Source organism: Typopeltis vanoorti, chromosome 7 (genome assembly GCF_054136105.1).
Source record: "Typopeltis vanoorti isolate ZY-2024b chromosome 7, IOZ_Tvanoo_1.0, whole genome shotgun sequence".
Classification (NCBI taxonomy): Eukaryota; Metazoa; Arthropoda; class Arachnida; order Uropygi; family Thelyphonidae; genus Typopeltis; species Typopeltis vanoorti.
The window spans coordinates 31,578,901-31,598,439 of NC_143555.1; the positions used below are offsets into that span (position 1 = coordinate 31,578,901).

Sequence of the window (19,539 nt, forward strand, 5' to 3'; positions counted from 1 at the left end):
AAATAGTTATTCAGTCATCGCATTTAGCAAAAAAACGTACCCTATATTCCGAATCAGGTTCTTTCCTAAGGTCGTCTTTCACAGAAAGAACACCAGTATTACTGTCAATCAGGAAGTAGTAGGGCGACTTCTCACGGCCACTAATTTCGTATCGTACTTGGTTACCAGGGGGCTGAAAGAAAAAACGGAACACCATCAGACAAAAAAAGCGAAATAAAACACAGTAATAATTAATACACTACTGTGTATTAATATAAATACTGAATAAAGTTCAAATTTATTCATTGTAGGTTTTTAATTTCCTTGAACAAATTAGAGTTAAAATCATTAATGATCAATGAATGCCACGATACCGCAAAAGCCACCCGTTTGAAGCCAGAAGTTTTTATCTTAGTGTTCATGAAAAGTAATACTTCTTAGATAAATGGGAACTTACCGTTCCATCCGCATCCGACGCTACAACAGTAGTCACCACAGTACCCAATGGAACGGTATCTTGAAGGCGAATTGGAAGAGGTACGCTAGTAAACACTGGCGGTACATCATTTCGATCCTAGGGCAGGAGAAAGAGATTAAATAGCCAGTACTATGAAAACAAAAATATGACTATAAAGCGTTTAAAATCATTCTGATACACTTTTAAACTACAAATCTGAAAGCAATAGCTATACTAATCAAGAAAATGGAGAAGACTTACTTGCACAAATACGGTAACAGTGCAAGTAGCACGCTGATCTAATTCGTCATTTTCCAATGTTCCAATAACGAGCGTGAAGGATCCTCGCTGTTCGTAGTCTAATCCACGAAGGGTTCGGAGAATACCGTTCACGGGATCAATTGCAAATAACTTCGTATCACCGTCTTTGATGATGTAAGTGACGCTGCTCACCGTGTCAGGATCTGTAGCCTGAAAGCAACTGCATGTTATTACTTCGATGGTGAGAATACGCTGTTATGATGGTTTAGTACATGGGAATATACTAAACCATCACTGTTTTACATGTAGAGTACATATTTCTAAGAGCCGATATTTAAGCGAAAAAAATGTATGATTAAATAGTCTGAATGAAATACAACCGGTTACAGGGGCGAATTCTCCATGCTTGCTGCGCAAGCTCATTACTTGAGAAAGGAGTAATATTTATTTGTTAATAAATGCATGCATTTATAAGCATTCCATTTAGGCTTTTATTTTTCTAGAAAGAAGACGTCTTAAGGTTGCGCGCCAACAATTGAGCTTTGCGTTGTGTATCGAAGACCAATGCTTGCTCGTCTAGTCAAAGCTACCTAGGCTTGCTCGGTTGTGGGAGATTCCAGGTCCTCTCTGCAGCATTGTGATTTCGTGCGCGCGCATAGCCATTTCACGTCGTCTTAAACACAGGCCATACGCAGTCAAAGTAGCTCTAGCCAGTGAGCTTCAACCAGCCTTTACAATGTGCGTGTTGCTTGGGAAAATTAAGTTATCAACCAACTTTTTATGATGATGTTATTGACCAGTTGATAAAGAAGAACTGTAGGGTAGAATTTGTATTCAAGTAGCTAAATTGAAAAAGATAGAATATCATTTGTAAAATAAATGTTGTATTTGTATGATTAAATGTACATAAATTTCTAAATATATAGTTTAAAATGGTCAGTAATTCATTATTCCGCTAATCAGACTTCAGTCACGCCTCTCACTCCCTGAATGATAACAAGAGCAAGCGTGAATTTCAAGACCAGGATTCGTCCTGAACTGGTACAAGTTTGGTACTGTATTAATAGTCGCAAAATGAGTGAGAATCGCTATTTAATAATGCATACAGAATTTATTAAAATGTAAAAATGTTTAAATATATGCAATCATCAAAACTTAAGTTTTAGTTACTAATTATACTGATTTTACCCGAGCTACAGACAGATAGAAATAAAATCAAAATTGACTGGACATAAAAATCCAAATTATTAATTTATTTTACAAAATTGAGTTCTGATTCATTTTAAAATTTGAATTCCATAGGTAATACTTTAACAGGCATATCCATTTCAACTGTCTAATATAATACATAATAAATATGTGGATTGTGGACAGAAAGAGGGGGAGAAATCGGTTATAATTGTGGAATTATCAAGAGAATTGTAATAAGTAAGACGGGGAGGAAACATCTCTTTAAAATTTTATAATGTGATGACGATGCCGAATTATTATGAAGTGAATCTTGGATCCATAGAAAGAAAGAAATGCAATATGCTGATCGGTCGGTTGGAATCATAAGAGAAGCATCTAAGGCTGTGCAACTAGTTATAGTTCGCCCACCGATTAGAGATCCTTCGACACTTCTGCGCATCTCAGAAAAAGCAGAATCCATTCCGATAATAGGGTAATCAGTCCGTATTGCGGGATGAGTTGTTTATTATTACCGATCGGAAAATTAACTTCTCTTTTATGATTATCGTAGTTAACTATGTTGCTTGTATAACAGTTGGAAAATTTTACCTATAAAGCACGTGATTTCGCGTGTTGGCGACCAATTCGGACGTCCTTCATTTCTTTCTCCCTTTCAGCATGAATCGACTATTCTTGGAAAGACGTGAAGCAGGGACCTACAAACTGTGGGCGAACTATACTGTTAGGTATATTTACAGCATGCTTTTCAAGGTCGATTTGATTTTGTTGAGAAGCAATCTGGTGTCATGAAATGCTATAATAAAAGTTACAAACGCTAAACTTAGACAATACTAAAGAAGAGAACTAGTATTTTGGATAGGTACAAAAAAAAAAGAAGAAGAAAGAAATACAAGCAAATAGGAAGCAGAGAGTGCAGAAGAAATGGCCATAAACGTGAAGCTAGAATGGGCTTTTCGTCAGTCCATTGAATGAAGAAGAAAAATGCTTCAACTTTTGGAAGGGTTATAATTTGAGTGTTTTTTCCCGAACATTTCCGAAAGACATTTTTTTTTTTTTTACTTTCTAGTGAACTCATCATAGCATGCTAATTCTTTATGATGCACAAATAAGTATAATGAAGTTAATGACTAGAATTGAAAAGACCTGGTAGACGAACACAGTAAGGCCGCTACATGAAATTTAGTAAAAAGAAGACGCGGCTGCAGTTTAAACCGGAAATGAGGAGAAGGAAGAATTATAGCTAACGGCTCTGGAATGGTCAAGCGAGATAAGAGAATGGAAACTCAAGGTGGGGTTGAGGATAAGGACCTAGCCAAATACTGGGATTCGAATAGGAAAATTTGAAACTACTCAATTTTGAGATGCGCTGTTTAATTTTTTTCCCAGGTTACAATAAAACGAGATCAACACTCATCGGAATTTAAGGAATAATTTTTTTTTTTTTGTGAAGCCCATACACGAAAGCTAGTGTAGTCAAAATAATTGCTTCTTCAACTCAAGTAACTTATTAAAAAGTTAACCACACAACTAGACAGAAGCTTAACATTTAATGGCCATTAAATTTATTAAATGCAAATAAGTTATAGCTGAGTAAGTAGCTGAATCATTATAACAAAAGGCATAAGAAAAAAGGACATACCTTCAGATATTGGAGTTGTCCTTATTACTTCTGTTTAAAGTCAGATCGTAAACAGACAATCGTGAACATAAAAACAGTGAAGTTATTATAAACGAGGTAAAGAAATAAAAAATGCGATGCAAAATCAGTTATAATTCCTAAACGAAACTGGATACTTATCTGACGTTAGGTTAGTGGTCATTTTTTATATGCAGTTTGATATGGCTTATCTATCAAAAAGATGTGACATTACATGAACTGAAAAACCCAACAATAAATAAATAGTTCCCATGTAATGAGAAGATTATGTCCTGTACAAGCTGTCTCCTCCTAGCATTTTTGTTCAAATTATAATCAACAAATCTGGTAAACAATACGCGAAGTATTGAAAAATAACAATAATGAAGTAAAACAATTAAATAATAAAGTAACACGTAAAAACCACAGTGATATCTTTAATTAGTAAAAGGACAGATATTTCGTACTAAAATTAATAGTACATCTTCAGTGTCTGTAATTAAAGATATCACTGTGGTTTTTACGTGTTACTTTATTATTTAATTACTATGCCACAGGTTCCACTAAAAATTTAAAAAAAATAAGTAAAACAATGTAAAACATTCGGAACCAATGCTAAGAGCTGGTTCTGACTGTTCTACGTTATATCTGTTAATTAACAATTAAACCAAATGCAGCTCAGTCCTGAATCTAAACCAATCAGAACATACAAGGATCTTTGGTACCACCTGTATAGGGAACACTTCCGTCTTGTATACTCAACTCAATCTTCATAATCTCTTTTTTTCTGAGAGTGACTGCCTGCTTGAAACTGCCAATACACCGTAAAGATGCTGTTTTACACACGTCATGTTTCGGGTATCCGTGTCCATCCTCTGCTTTGAAAATACCAGTAGTCATATAAATTCAAATCACTTGCCGTTTATCATAATCAACTTCCACAATAGTATCCACATTTCAAATAATATTAAGTATATTATTATGCTAAGAACTGGTTCTGACCGTTCTACGTTTTTTAAAGAACTTTTTTGACATTCATAATACCAACAAATGAACTTGATTTTTCGAAAATTTTTTTATAGATTGTGCTTTAAACTGTTAGTTCTCTTTACCCCTGAAGATGTTAGTCTGACGACTAACGAAACTTGTCGGGTTTGTTTTTAAGTACTTGTTTAGTTTTAAAAAAACAGTTTCTTTTTAATAAACATGTGGTCATAAAACCGGAATAATTCGATTGAACTTAACCACAGAAACCTCCGCATGAATATTAACTATAGTTTATGGAATTTGTTTTTTTCTGGTTTACTTTGCTTGACCTCGTTTATTTAATTGCACTGCTTTTATGTTCATGGTTATCTACGTATTAACCTTCTAAATTGAAACAAAAGAAGCAGAAATTCAATGATCATATTCACTAATTAGACCTCACTTTCAAAAGACAATGAGTGTTAGGATTTGGTATCACGAGATGGCGGCAAGTTGTTTGCCATATTCTTTGATTGGCTAAAATCATCGTAACCATGAACTTAGGTATCAGTGTAATCCAGTCTTCAAATGTGAAGAGATAGATTTGCTTTCCCTCCCCATCTACGCTTTCCTATTTGGGGAGAAAAAGAGCTTCGCCTACTCTATTAATTCAAAATTAATCTAAACTAAAATTTAGATTAATTTTGAATAGTTTCCAAAACAATTTTTGTAGTTTGAATTTCTTTTTGAATTACTTTTGAATTTCTGTAACAATCTGAATCATTTGAAATTTTTGAAGTATCGAAAAAATTTTAATTTCTGAATAGCGTTTAACACAATTTTAAACTGTTCGTTGATATTTTATCCATTTTCAACGTAGCCTATTTTAAATAGTTCGTTGGTATTTTATCCATATTCTATAGAGATAAAATTCTGGTAAAGTGCATGAAATGGCCTAAAATTGTCCGTTGTCCCTGTTTGGCTTCTAATCAGGATTATTTAGTCTTTAAGCCTAACCACAACGTTGAAATGTGGTATAGGCTACCAACTTTGGTGTGGAATTGACATAAAATAAAATACGTTGGCTTGTTTCTTAAGTAATTCCTGCGTAGGAGGTCATTATCAAATGTCACGCGGCATAGAAATATAAATAGACCATTTCGTTTCTTGGAGAGCTATTCAAAGCTGTTGATAAACTATCAAAAGCAAAGCGTTTTTTTTTAAATCCATTTAGGACATCCTTTTTGTTGAAGGCATGTATAATTAATGTGACGTAATTCGATAAAATGATATATTAAACAGAAGAATTTTATAGATTTCTAGATATATTTTTCCTTCCCAAGAATAGACAAATCGGCCCCGTGAACACACAAGGATTACAGTCTGAAATACTGCCCTTAGGGGATGCAGCAAGGAATGGCGACCCAGCTGCATCAATTAGCTTTAAGCCTCCTCCTCCCTCTGTAAGGGGGTAACTCGACCCGTCCTAAAGTGGATGGATGAGGGAATATGATGATAATGAATTTTAAAGATGTATTGGATTTCAAAAATTAACACAGAAACAGCAAATGTTCATGAGAAAAAGAAAGTTGAGAGAATTTCTCCACTGAGGCTAATTAAAAGAGTGCATGGAGCACAAAGAGTGATAGAAAATTGCAAAATTTTATTCAGGATACTGAAACTACTGTAAGGAATTATGCATTCAGCAGAGCAGGAGTAAGAGAGTTTAACTAATACTAATACTTACTAATACCGAAAATCTTACCATGTTTTAAATATTTTTTTAAAGAAAAAGTAATTAAAAGAAAATGAGGTTTAAACTTTATTCAGAAAAATACCTAGATGTTATAAAACCGTTTATAAAACTGTAAAAAGGCAGTATTTCAAGTTTACACACACACACACACACACACACACACACACACACACACACACACACACACACACACACACACACACGCAAAAAAAAACAAAAAAAAACGAAAGTTCAAATACAAAATAACAAAAAGGTCACATATATATAAAAAAAACGTACGATTAATTAACAACAGCTATTAGTTTCTTATTCAACTTTTTGTCGATAAATGTTGCCTAAATTCAATTAATTTGTCCCATGGATTTTCACGAAAGTATTTAAAACTATAAAAATGTACATGTTTTGACAGCGAGTCGTTTTTTTTTTTTTTTTAACTCTCAAATATATCTGAACGGCCATAATTCAAGTCGAAGGTAAAGATGCCATATTATACTGCTCACCTTCACCTGGACGATGTCATAATTCGCTACATTTTCCGGAACCAGTCCTTCATAGGTGCTCTTTTCGAAAATAGGTTTCTCATCTTGAACGTCATTCACGTACACAGTGACACTGGCAGTTGCAAACCTGGCATCGGGTGCTCGATCTCGCGCAGACACGACAATGTTATGCGTCTGCTGTCTTTCGTAATCCAAAGCTTTCTTCGTGTAGATGTGGCCACTCTGAGAATTGATTTCGAAATCACTGCAAATAAAGGAAGAATGGTAAGAGCAGCTTCATAACTAAAATACTGAACTCTTTAAGCTTCAAATTGGTGTAATGGGCGCACATTCAAATAATGTTCGCTCACATGACTAACACACATCAATCAAATGTATTTATGTCTTCACAAAGCTCAAGATAAATTAGATTTATGAAATTATCAATGGTAAGGGAGTTTAAAATATCAAAAGAAACAAATAAATGAAAGATAAGTATTTTAGAAGTGTTAGGATGACACAAACTAAACATGCACGATATAGTAAGATCTTAGATATGTTCATATTAAAAGTATTCCAACTTAATTTCTCACACCTGAATAAAGTTTATAGTGATTTCTACTCCGCTAAATGACTTGGAATTCAAAAACCAAACAAACTTGCATAGTTAGAACAGAAAGTAGCTATCCTGATCCCGCTACTGCAGTAGCAGAAAATGAAAGAGTAAAAGATATTAAAGCAGTTGTCATAACTATGACGACACCTGCAACTGGCAAACAGTTTGTTTACATTTGAGATATATTCCTGTAGAAAACATTTCAGAACCCATTCACGAATATATACTACTTTAGTTGCTTGTGTTTCCCAAACCATTTCATGCTGCAAAAATGGAATAATTAGCCACGCCATAAATGTCGAGGATTCAACTTTCAACATTTGATTTCAAAACTAGAACAGCGTAACTAAAATATTATTTTTATGGCTATTAAGCCTATTTTTGTTTAAACAAAAATAGGCTCAATAGCCATAAAAATAATATTTACTTAGGGGAGTAACATGGGAATATTCCCAGAAATAATACCTATAGTAACTGAAATAGTTTATCTTTCCTGCTGTGAAAATACACATAGCACTGGTATTTTTTTTTAACAATACTAATAAATTTAGTTATAAAAGATATCATATTCTTCCAGCAATATGAAATATGAACGCTACTCAACACAAAATGGAACACCAGTTTAACTTTCTATGGAAATACCCTTCACGAAAGTTTGTAAAAATAGTATTAGCAATGAGATGAAGTAGTAAATAAATCGGAAACCTTGCTAAAGAGACCAGCGTTCACTTCATGACTGCAGTAGACTGATTTTTATTTGAGAATTTTGTAAAGGTCTTGAAACTGAATAATGTCGTTCAAAAGACGAAGAAAATATTCTCGTGTAGTTAAGTGTTTGGCATTCATGCAAGAGTACAGAAACTGCACATCTAGTTGTTTATGTTCACTATACTAGTGGAGGACTTTTTTTTTATAATCATATAATGAACTATCTGCACTTTCCGTATTTACTTCGTAATAACAGATGAAGATCTCAAAATCCTCAAAACATACTTACGACTACACATCATAAACTTCAGTAAAAATTAAACCTTATCATAGCGCGTACAATGAACAATAGGATAGTCAAAAAGATACATTTATTACAAGTAATTATCTTTCTTGGAATGAGTGTCTGTGTATAAACACATGTACTCATATCCAAACAATAGTGTGTACAATGAATAGATGTATATTTTTGACTGTATCCATATCTAGTCTCCCTATTATTCCTGAACTTAAAAAACAAATACACACAAAGCAGTAACAAAAACATTTTCAACAAACCTGTTTCCAGAAATGGAATAGTAGACTTCACCATTAATTCCAATGTCATTGTCCCGTGCCTGGAAAAAGAAGTCAGGGGAGAATATTATTTCATTAATAGGAAGCAAGCATTATATAAAACTTATTGTTATATTTCATATACAAACACTCATTCCAAGAAACACAATCACTTCTAATAAATATATCTTTGTTGTTAATATATTTATATTTATTTTTATATTTGTTGAATAAAAACAATTATTATCGCGGAAGTACAAAATACTATAGTATAAAACTGAGTTTTTACAAATTGCAGCAAAAAAGAAAGAAGTTTATAAACTTTTCAAGATGATGCCAGTGTTAAGTGTGCTGACTTAGTAAGTTATTATCCAGGAACTCTGGAAAGATTATACGATGACGCGCATCCTTTGATTCGATGTTCATGGCCGACGTGAACATTTCTTTGAGATAATATATATATATATTTTTTCTTCAGCTGAAGATGAGCGAACTCGTCTCACACGAAGGTGTCAGGTTAGGTTATATCCCCAACTACGCTCCCAGATACTCGGATTTTCCTCCTTCAGACTGACATCACAAGAAGCCATATCGTACAACCAATGGTGTCTACGCGAGAGGAAAACATGATTAAAATTATGTTCTAACATACGCAATCAACAAAAACTCCAAAATGAACTTTACAGAATAAGGAAGAGTATTATTGGTCTAATTAATTAATCCACAGAAATTTGACCAAAGCTATTTGCTTGATATCAACATTTGAATGCATGTGTTATTGATTCCCACATAATTTTCCTGCGTGGTTTGATGAAAAAACAAGAAACTGCAGCTATCTAGATATAACCTGTTATAAATAACATCAGTGTACAGGATACTAGTAGTAGAGGATATTATAATAGTTCGATACGAGCTGAAACGAACACACGAACCTAATATTTGCCCACCACATAAGACTATGCCTATTTTAAACTGTATTCTTCACTTCAGATTATAACAGTGGATTTGTGTCTACGCTTTGCTTATTCCATGTCACTAGGAAATCGCACATCCTCGTCTATTATACTATGCATACGCTCAACATCTTAATCATTCCTAATTAAGTTTATTATTTTGGCCACTACTTGGTTATATTATATTCCCCTAACATAATAAAAATATTTTCTTACATATTTTTCAGTTTGCGATTTCTCTAAGACTATACTGTGATACCTACCTGAACAACTCCGACAGGTGCATTCACTACGCCTTCATCAACAAAGAAAGTGTAATGATCTTGAACGAATACCGGGTTCTGGTCATTAATGTCGGTGACTTTTATGCTAACAGTAGCAGAGGTGAACTAAAAGGAGCAAAAAATATTTTCATGTATTAATTATATTTTACTACCACATTATACTTTATTTTACTGTGTGAAAAGAAACCAACTTTTAGAAACACTTGCTGAAATACTCGCTAGAAACACTTCAAACCAATCTTCAATGTTTATATAACTTAATAGCAGTCAAACGCAAACTAGTAAATGGTGGAGTCCGACAAGGCTATCCTTTATCACCTTTATTCTTGAAACATTTTTTTAAAAATATCAACGCCATTGTCAGGCATCGCAGACTAACAGTTCATGAACTCATTACGAAGTGATGGGATGTTTCCATTAACTGTCAGATATGAACAATCATACCTGGTTGGGGTTACCTGATTATCTGCATATCTGTTTGTAGTCAGGAAACCCATAACCACTAAGGAAGATGAATTTCATATTCTCTGTACCGTTTAGATCTTGTTGCTGAAAAATTTGATATGGAAATATCAACTATAGGATATATTTTTATAAAGAACAGACAGGAAGGTCTGGGGTGATTCGCATGTGTGAACACGTAAGAGACGTTGAAAAAAGAAGACAGCACAAATCGGGGTTAGCCTTCCATACAACTAACATAAGCCATCAAGCAGTTTGGCAAGAACCAGACATGCCATATAGTGATCCTAATTATTGTTTTACAAGAAGCTTCTGCAATGTTCCGGATCTCCCACACAGTGTAATAAAACCCAAGGTTTAATCCCGCACCAAGTTTGGTCTGCTTTCATCAAAAATGTAACAACTGAAAATCTGGGATATCACACGCGCCATGCCACATAAAGTGACATCAAGGAATACATAGTAATTAATATAACGGTTTTTTCTGGTCACTTTGTATGCACTAATTGTAAAGTTCTAATGAAATCTATGTGTAATTATTTTTTTCTAGTCTTGTACCCATGATGATGGAAATCGGACAACTTACGAAACTTGTTGGGTTTTATTCTAATAAACTGTGTTACATGTTTAGAAACATGTGGTCTCAATATCGGAAAAATAACGGATGAATATCAAAATGTCAAAATTAGGAAAGCAAATTAGGATATCAATTGAAGTTCTCATGAGCAATCATGTTATGAAATTCATCTACATAAATATGCAAGAAGATCCGTGTAGCTACCGATTTTCGTACGAGGGAGGTTCTAAATTTCTTTAAATCAACATTTTTCACCATTATTTGGTAAATAATGGTGAGAAAGTCCTGGTTCGAATCCGTCAAGGAGACAAAGAACATTTATAAGGATTTTTCATCTGATGGTGAGTTAGCCGATCTCATACAGAGGTGGCAGGGTTTTCCTCTCGAAAACGACTTTTTTTTTTTTTTTGTCCAGCAAAACAGGCAAAACCACAGGAACACACGTAATTAACATACATGATATGCTGGTAAGCAACACAGCCTCAGATGTTCACGTGTAATTCCAAACAACCCAATATACTAACAACAAAACAACAATTTAATATTATGAAGAAATTTCTAAAATTATCGCTCAATCGACAATTTAGTCTGCCTACTATTTCAACAGAGCTGTAAACACCTTTCTTAATGAAGAAGATCTAGATCAGCTGCACAAGTATCCCTTTTCTTGGCTATATTAATAACTTATATGATTAAATATAAAGCATATGGGGGAATATATATGTGGCAATATGTGGCCTTGCATTATCGTGGTGCAAGCCATTCTTCAGCAATGGACGCTTCCTTTTGACGTGCTTGATGATAATCGCTGCTGTGTTGATCATCGTCTCTGTGATGGACGTTGAAGGTCTTCCCTCACGTTCAAGACCTTCCACATTTTGCCTTCCTTCCTTAAAAGTTTTATGCCAGCGAAAAACACTTGCCCTCGACATTGCTTCATCGTGGAAAGCTTCGCGTATCATGTTAAAAATGTCCGATGCCGATTTTTGCAAACGCACACAAAATTTAATCGCATAAAGCTGTTCCAAGGACGCTTCCATTTCGAAGACTGGTCGCACATCGTAGGCGCGCCGATGAGCACTTGCGTTTAGACATGTGACACTCTGGCACATCAGCCCGTATACGCCATCTATCAACCTCTTTTGTTAATACATACAGCAACATTTCGTTATTCCACAGAAATTAATATTGTGATGAGTGGTTTCGCCACAGTAAAATTAGTCTTATTAAACAGCCCACGTATATTAAATGATAAGCCTTTTTATATAACGTTTCTATGTAACGTTTTTGTGTCACGTTTTTTGTCAAGTTATTTCAAACGTTTTGAAATTCATGGGCTACCCTGAATGTCGAGTCTTCAAAATTCGAGTCATCAGAATTCAAGGAGAACAGGCCTAGAAGTCCGGAACTCGTGGGGTTGGGCGCCGTAGGCGGAGCCCCCAATATAATCTCTCTCCATATATATATATATATATATATATATGGAGAGAGATTAATCATGACATAAAAATAACTTAAAATATTGGAAAGATAAGCTTAAGGGCTTATTCATTGTGGAAAATTTCGACAGTAACTAAAAGTACTTAGTTCATTCACTACAGTCAATATGCACGACGAGACTTTACGAACTTTCCTCGATGAGATTCACATTATAAAAATATGAAACCCGATTAGAAATCGTTCGATTCATTTCCTTTTCAAGAGGTTCTCTTTTGAAAAATTTTAAATGCAGAACGATGAAAGAATTCCCTTTTTTTAGGAAAAATAACTTTTCTATTGTGTGCAGAGCTTATAGAGTGCAGGTTAGCAGCATATCGGTTTATCTATCAAACAAATATTTTACGTATAACTAATTATCTCTTAATTATTTCGATTCTTTACATATATTTTACAATTTTATTAACAGGACCTCCGTGATGCTGAAATTATCCACTTATTTGGTCTAACAATTTAAGTTCTACTCACTAGTCCACTGGGATCCTCTGCCTTTACAACCAAAGTGTACACAGAGATTTCTTCTCGATCCAGACGCTTGGCTACAGATAAGGTTCCACTGTAAGAAAGTGACATCTGTTCAGTTAACACTGTGCAAATATATAGATAAGTTATTCACCAGTAAATATGCATATGGTTTATGAATTATGCTGCTTCGAAATCATTAATATAAAAACACAATACCTGGATAGCAAAAGTGAAGATGCACTTCCGATGACTTTCATGTTTGGTTTTGGACTTCTGCAGTGTTCACTAATATCATTGCAATTAGTTCCTACAGTCAGTTCCGAGTGTAATTCGACAATGCGTTTACGCGTAGCATCCTTTAAATGCATATCCATAACATCTCAATAGAGAGATGTTTTTCTTTTCTTTCTTTTTGTCGAATCAAGTAGTTGCATAGAACATTTTCTGTTATCTCAGTTTCATAAATACGAGGGTGGTCTGAAACGTTCTCGGCCTCGACCACAGATGGCAACACTATCGGCAAGATTTTTTTTTCTAAGTTAGTACATCTGTCATAAGCATCCATGAGAAATTGCAAGTCATTCTATGAAGTAGTTTGCTTTATACAGCTGTCTGAAGCAAAAGTTGACTGCATACCTTGAAATGGATAAAATTCTTTGTAAAAGAAGATGTAATGGGAAAAGAAATTCATTCGAAGTTTATTAAAATATATGGGCACTCTTCTCCTTCGTTTTCGACAATTAAGAAATGGGCTGCCGAGTTTAAACGTGGCCGTACCAGCCTTGAAGATGATCAAAATGAAGGATGTCCAAAATGTGTAAAAACATCAAATATCATTGATCAAGTTCACGATATGGTATTGGGATGACCGGTGAGTCGAAGTGCGTGAAATTGCTGAGACTATTAGACATTTCAAAAGAATGTGTAGGATATATTTTGCATGTTGAATTGCATATTAAAAAGCTTTGTGCAAGATGGGTGCTGCGCTTGCTCACAGCAGATCAAAAACGCACTCGCATGAAAATCTCTGAACAGTGCTTGGAGCGTTTTAACAAGAATAAAACTGATTTTGTGCGTTGATTTATTACTATGGATGAGACCTCAATTCACCACACACCACAATTCAAACCGCAGTCACAACAGTGGACAGAAACCGGTTGTTCAGCGCCAAAGAAGAGAAAGTCGGTTCGATCAGCAGGAAAGGTCATAGCATCGGTGTTTTGGGATGCTAAAACGCATTTTGTTTATTAATTACTGAAAATGGTCAAACAATAACCGGAATATATATTATTCCGATCTTTTAACCAGACTAGACGAAAAAATTCGTGAGAAAAGACCCGGTTTGCAGAAGAAAAAAATCATCTTTCATCAGGACAGTGCACCTGCCCACAAAGGTGTTTTTGGCAATGGGAAAATTAAGGGATCTGCACTTTGAATTGTTGGAACACCCACCCTACTCCCAGATTTGGCTCCCTCTGACTTGTATCTCTTCCTAAAACTCTTCCTCGCTGGTCAGCGTTTTTCTTCGAATTAAGAGGTGATTGCAGCTGTAGAAGGGTATTTTGCAGATCTTACTGAGAACCACTACAGGGACAGGATAATGGCGCTGGAATAAATGTATTAGTCTTAAGGGAGATTATGTTGAAAAAGAAAAATAATTTTGAAATTATAAATTCGTTTTTTCATTGTTAGGCCGAGAACTTTTCAGATCATCCTCGTATGTCAACTCTAAAGATATCAAAATATTTTTAGCGTTATGCCTAGTCGATTAATACATAGTTGTTGAATATCTGTTTATTTTTAAGGGATCAAAATGGATCCACATCGCAATTCATCGGCTAAAGGAAAGTTAGAATGCAAATTTCGTAGGACTTTGTGTTACCGGATAAATATCAAAAGGAATTTGCTATTTCGTATTTGAATTTTCACTTTCGTTGAAACTTTGGTTAATTTTTAATAACGTGATGAAACAAGGAACTATTCTTCATTTACAGTTTGCACCACATTTTTAAAAATTCGACAAAATGGTTCTTTCAACCAAATTTCACGTGCATTCTGAATACATGCGCTGAATGACATTTCTTTGGGGGAAAAAAATTGTTATTAATGATATTTTCAGCCTAAAGGATAAGTTTGGTTATTGTAAATCTTATTCAGTTATGATTATTCTACTTTTCAAAAATGAAATTCATTGTTTGACTCCATAAGAATCCGGTTGCGTACATTATTCAAACCTGCATCTCCTCGTAGGTGTAGTATAATAATGATGATGAACAGCCTATTTTTCTACCCACTGTAGGGTGAAAGCCTCTCCCATTTGGGTCTACTACTCCCATGGTGACCAAGTCCATATTGGGAGAGTATATCTATACTTGGGTGAAGGAATGTATGAATGGAAGATAATCAAACATCCATGCCTACGCGCGATTCGAACCCACAGCCTACTGGCTGGAGAACGGATACGCTAACCACTCGGCCAACCAGGCCGGCTAGGTGTAGTATAATAATAGATTATAATTAATTATAATCTATTATGCAGCGATTTTCACCTGTGTGCCGCGGCACATTGGTATGCGCGAGAGGTCTTCAGGTGTACCGCGAGATTTATGAAAACAAATTAATTGAAAGAAATTATGTCGTAATTTGCGCAATTATTTAGTGTCTGGTCTTCCCTCTTCTTGTGTGTGTAAATCAATCAAAATTATGCCTATTTTTTTCCAGATCATCAAAAAAAGTAAAAGAATATATTTTTAGTGTGCCGCAGAATTTTAATAATTAGTCTAGGTGTGCCGTGTTATGAAAAAGGTTGAAAATCACTGTATTATGGTATTCGTTTGTGATTTCAGTATCGCTAATATTAGAGCGTTTTATAATGAACTTTGCCGATGAAAGTGGTGTTGCTGATAAAATCATAAAGGAATTAAAATGAATTATAATACTATTATGTTGTCTCTTTAAAAAACAGCTCGGGTGTAAAAACAACGCAAGTAATGAGAAAGTATGACATTGTCGACAATTTCGACGCTGCACCTTTTTGACAAAATTTTGGTTATTGGTGATAAACTTCTGAATAACAAACAATTTCAGCTAAGGAGTTGCTTATAAATTGAAGCTATACCTTCCCGATTGTTTCCTAGGATTGTTTTTAATCACAGCTTCAGCAAAAAGATGAGTTATTTTAGGTATGTTAACTGGTGTTCCTCTGGCCGATTTGACTTTTTTTTGTGTCGCAGAATCAGAGTTTTCAAGAAGGGGGAACCCTGCTATCTCTGTATTTCATCTTTAACTCACTTTTTACATCAGAGGTTTTATAAGATATCACTCGTTTTTAGAAATAATAATAAAAAAAAAAACTATTCAACGAATTGAAAAGTTGAATGATGTGAACTGTAAAGATGTCTGTGGAAATTTCCAAACCAGCCCTGTTTGCGTTGTATATTCTCAGATTCTTAAAAAACCCAACCAACTATATTCGATACTTGGTAGAAATCAGTTGCGATGCGACCCATTAATGTATGTACATAGGTTTTAAGAAAGAAAAAACCTAAAATAACAAATCTTGACTGTGTTTTCAAACTGCTCATTAATTCGAATTTGTTGCTTTAAATACTGCAGACTGTGCTGAATACTTCTGTAGAATAAAAGTGATCCTTCGATATTATTCCATTTTATATAACTACGAATAGAATTTTGGTTGTTTCTTGTAATAAGAATAGTCAATGACACTATAGTATGTAGTTGAAGATAAGTCACCCGTATGTGCTCCTAGATGATATATAGAAAAATATACGAAACTTAAGCTGGTGTTATTCTAAAGACTAACATCTCCACGGAATGCAAAGAGTCAGTCGGGTTTTAGTGACCCGATGTTTACCTCGCCTTCCAAAACGGACACCTCCCAACTGAAGTGAATTGTAAAATGTGATAATTGGTACTGTTCATTAGTCTTCACCTTCAGTCAGATACAGAGAGTGTAATTTTATTGGATGTCTACATCTACAGCCGTAATCAAAACTGCTCTGTGAGTACAACAGAAAAAATGCTCGCTGCTCTGTTGCTAAACCGCATAAATTGCATCAGTTAAATAAGAACTCTGCTTGGGACGAACAGAAAAAAGGTCAGCTGCTTCACTCAGATCTTTGTTTTGGTTTCAACAAAAACAAATCTTTCTAAATGGTTACTACAATATAGGATCATTTATTCAAGAAAATGATTTGCGAAGGGCAAAGTCGTTACAGCATTTAACAAACACGGAGATAAATATTTCAATAGGAGGCAAAATTCACTCAAAATTTAAGGAATTCCGAGTCATTAGTTGGTTCTTATTAGTCTTAAACAACAAAGCAGTAAATTAATTTTAAGATATACAAAATGCAGCGAGAAAAATTGAAGAAACAGGGCATGGTTAACAAAATAATGGTAAGTAACTACTGGATTTCTGCTCCGAATACCTAGGCGTTATTAATACCACATTGCAAAACAATGCTGTATTTAGGTCAATGCTGTGGGAAATTTTATCTGACTAAAAAGCATGCAACAGCTTTCAGGAGACTGCTTTATTTATTCGAAAACGTTGCAGTGGAGTGGCTGCTTGAAGCGAATGCTTAGACGGACATATATGAATTGCCTCAGTTACTAAAATAATTATTAAAGTTTATTGCTGTATTAAAATATACTCCCTCTAAAAAAGAATTACATATCCCTTCTGGTGCTTTTTTGCATTAACTACACGGTCGTTTTGGTTATGAATGGCAAAATCTGGAGGGGGAGGGAGCACAACCGCAATTCAGGGAAAGAAGAAATCGTAAAAAATGTTATGGGCTAGTAAACAAGCACGTGCTCTTAGATAATATATAGAAAAAACATAAGAAAGCTGAGCAATTACGTGTAAAAAAGTCCTAAACAAAAGCCATATTGACATGAACAGGAAGGAGAGGAGTTAAAATGTGCAATGAAGTAACAAAATGATATGGATGCAAAAGAGGATGAAGATCCCCACTAGAAATTGAAGATAGCAAATATGTAGAAACGATAGATTTGGGTATCCTAGATATCCAGAGTAATTTCAGAACTTACTCAATGAAGTTCGAACTCGCAGACCATACGTTGAAGAGCAGAAATGGACAACATAATACAGTAGCGATTGAAAATATATAGGCTGAATGCAGATTACTGTATTCTGTTTGCGAAAGAAATATCAGAAAGGGAAGGAAGCTGGAGTGCATGATATTCCACTTTCAATACATGGATATTAAATTTTTAAAGCAAGAGCAATTCAAGAATGCTTGGTCAAAAGACTGAATCTAGAATGACTGCGATATAATTCTCATTGTACAAATCTATAAAAAAAGTGAAATAAAAGAAGCATGGTATTATATAGAGAAATTTCAATATACTAAGCTGGAAGGCTTATTGAATTCCTATCTTAAAAGAAGCTAAATTTGGATAACAATCAAATGATCAATGTTGTGAGAGCTGCTTCTCTTAAAAGCCTTCTATTTCACAGCTATCAAATTAGAGAATCGTAACAAATTATACACTGCCTTGGAAGGACATTGATAGGAAACTAAAACAAAATCAAATCTTAATTATGCTAAATGATCATAGTATCTGCAGTACTCCTCTTTGCATGTGGGATGACGGTTGTTGGTAATTAAAAGCTACAATGTTCATCTTTAAACAGATTTCTTTATTTTATTTTTCGATTTTTAAATGTTCTGTGAAATTACTCAAAGTTGACGTATAATGCAGTTGTATAACTTGAAAATTACTAAGCCGAATTATTTTTCAATCCACAACGAGATTCATGCATCTTTTTCATTTTACGGCAATGCACTTAAGCGTATATTGATATTTTCCCGAAATAATAAGCACTGTTCCATGACTATAATAAACTCTTATTTTTCACAAAAAAATCTTGACGACATCATAAACATCACCAATTCGACTGAAGATTCGATTGAAGGGTGAAATTCATAGAAAGTCAATTTCATTAAACTAGGGTTATTTCATCAGGATAAATAGTTAGGGGGAGTCGAAATTCGAAATGGATTAACTAATACTGCATTTTCTTCCGGTTTGCAGCAAGTACAGCCTCCCAAACTAATCCGTGACAAAACACATCATTAATGGGGTAGAATTACTGGTATACGCAGAATATACTACGAAATGCAAAGAATCATCGATCGTCGGCACCATAAAAATAATTGAATCCTGAGGCACTAATCGCCTTAACTATCAAAACTTGGAGTACTAATTACCGTATTTGCCGGCGTATAAGACGCACTCCCTTTTTTGAACACTTTTTTAGGAAAAAAACTTTATCACTGAATATTATAATGAATTTACAGTATTTCAAATATAAAGTAATAACTAAGTCTACTTTCAACAAATACCTAATCTAACTAGGAAAGAGTACCCACCTTTTAATCTTCTTCGTCAAAACCCAGAAACTCATCTCCAGAGCTAAATGAAGAGACACTTGAGACCTCTTCTAAATCAGAATCTGAGTCCACATACAACAAATTGTCCTCTGTACCGTCCAGTGCATTACTAATGCCACACTTCTTAAATTATTTAACCACTGTCTCAGTTTTCACAGCATCCCATGAAGCTTTGACCCACTCACAAACTTGCGAAATGCTAGGCCTCTTCCTTCTTCCTGATGGCGTAACCTCAAAATCTAGCTGTTCCACTT

At 34.5% G+C, this 19,539-nt stretch overlaps 1 protein-coding gene across 3 annotated transcripts in view; it reads right to left on the minus strand.

Moving 5' to 3' along the window:
- Cad99C (cadherin 99C) overlaps window positions 1–19,539 on the minus strand; it is a 184,725-nt gene that overhangs the window by 48,367 nt on the left and 116,819 nt on the right. For all 3 annotated transcript variants that reach the window (XM_090395778.1, XM_090395779.1, XM_090395780.1), the window contains exons 18-24: window positions 12,846–12,933; window positions 9,821–9,946; window positions 8,608–8,666; window positions 6,747–6,990; window positions 698–907; window positions 437–553; window positions 41–172 (exon numbers count right to left, since the gene is read on the minus strand). In XM_090395778.1, coding sequence (XP_090251904.1) covers window positions 41–172; window positions 437–553; window positions 698–907; window positions 6,747–6,990; window positions 8,608–8,666; window positions 9,821–9,946; window positions 12,846–12,933 — 976 coding nt within the window. The remainder of the gene's footprint in view (window positions 1–40; window positions 173–436; window positions 554–697; window positions 908–6,746; window positions 6,991–8,607; window positions 8,667–9,820; window positions 9,947–12,845; window positions 12,934–19,539) is intronic.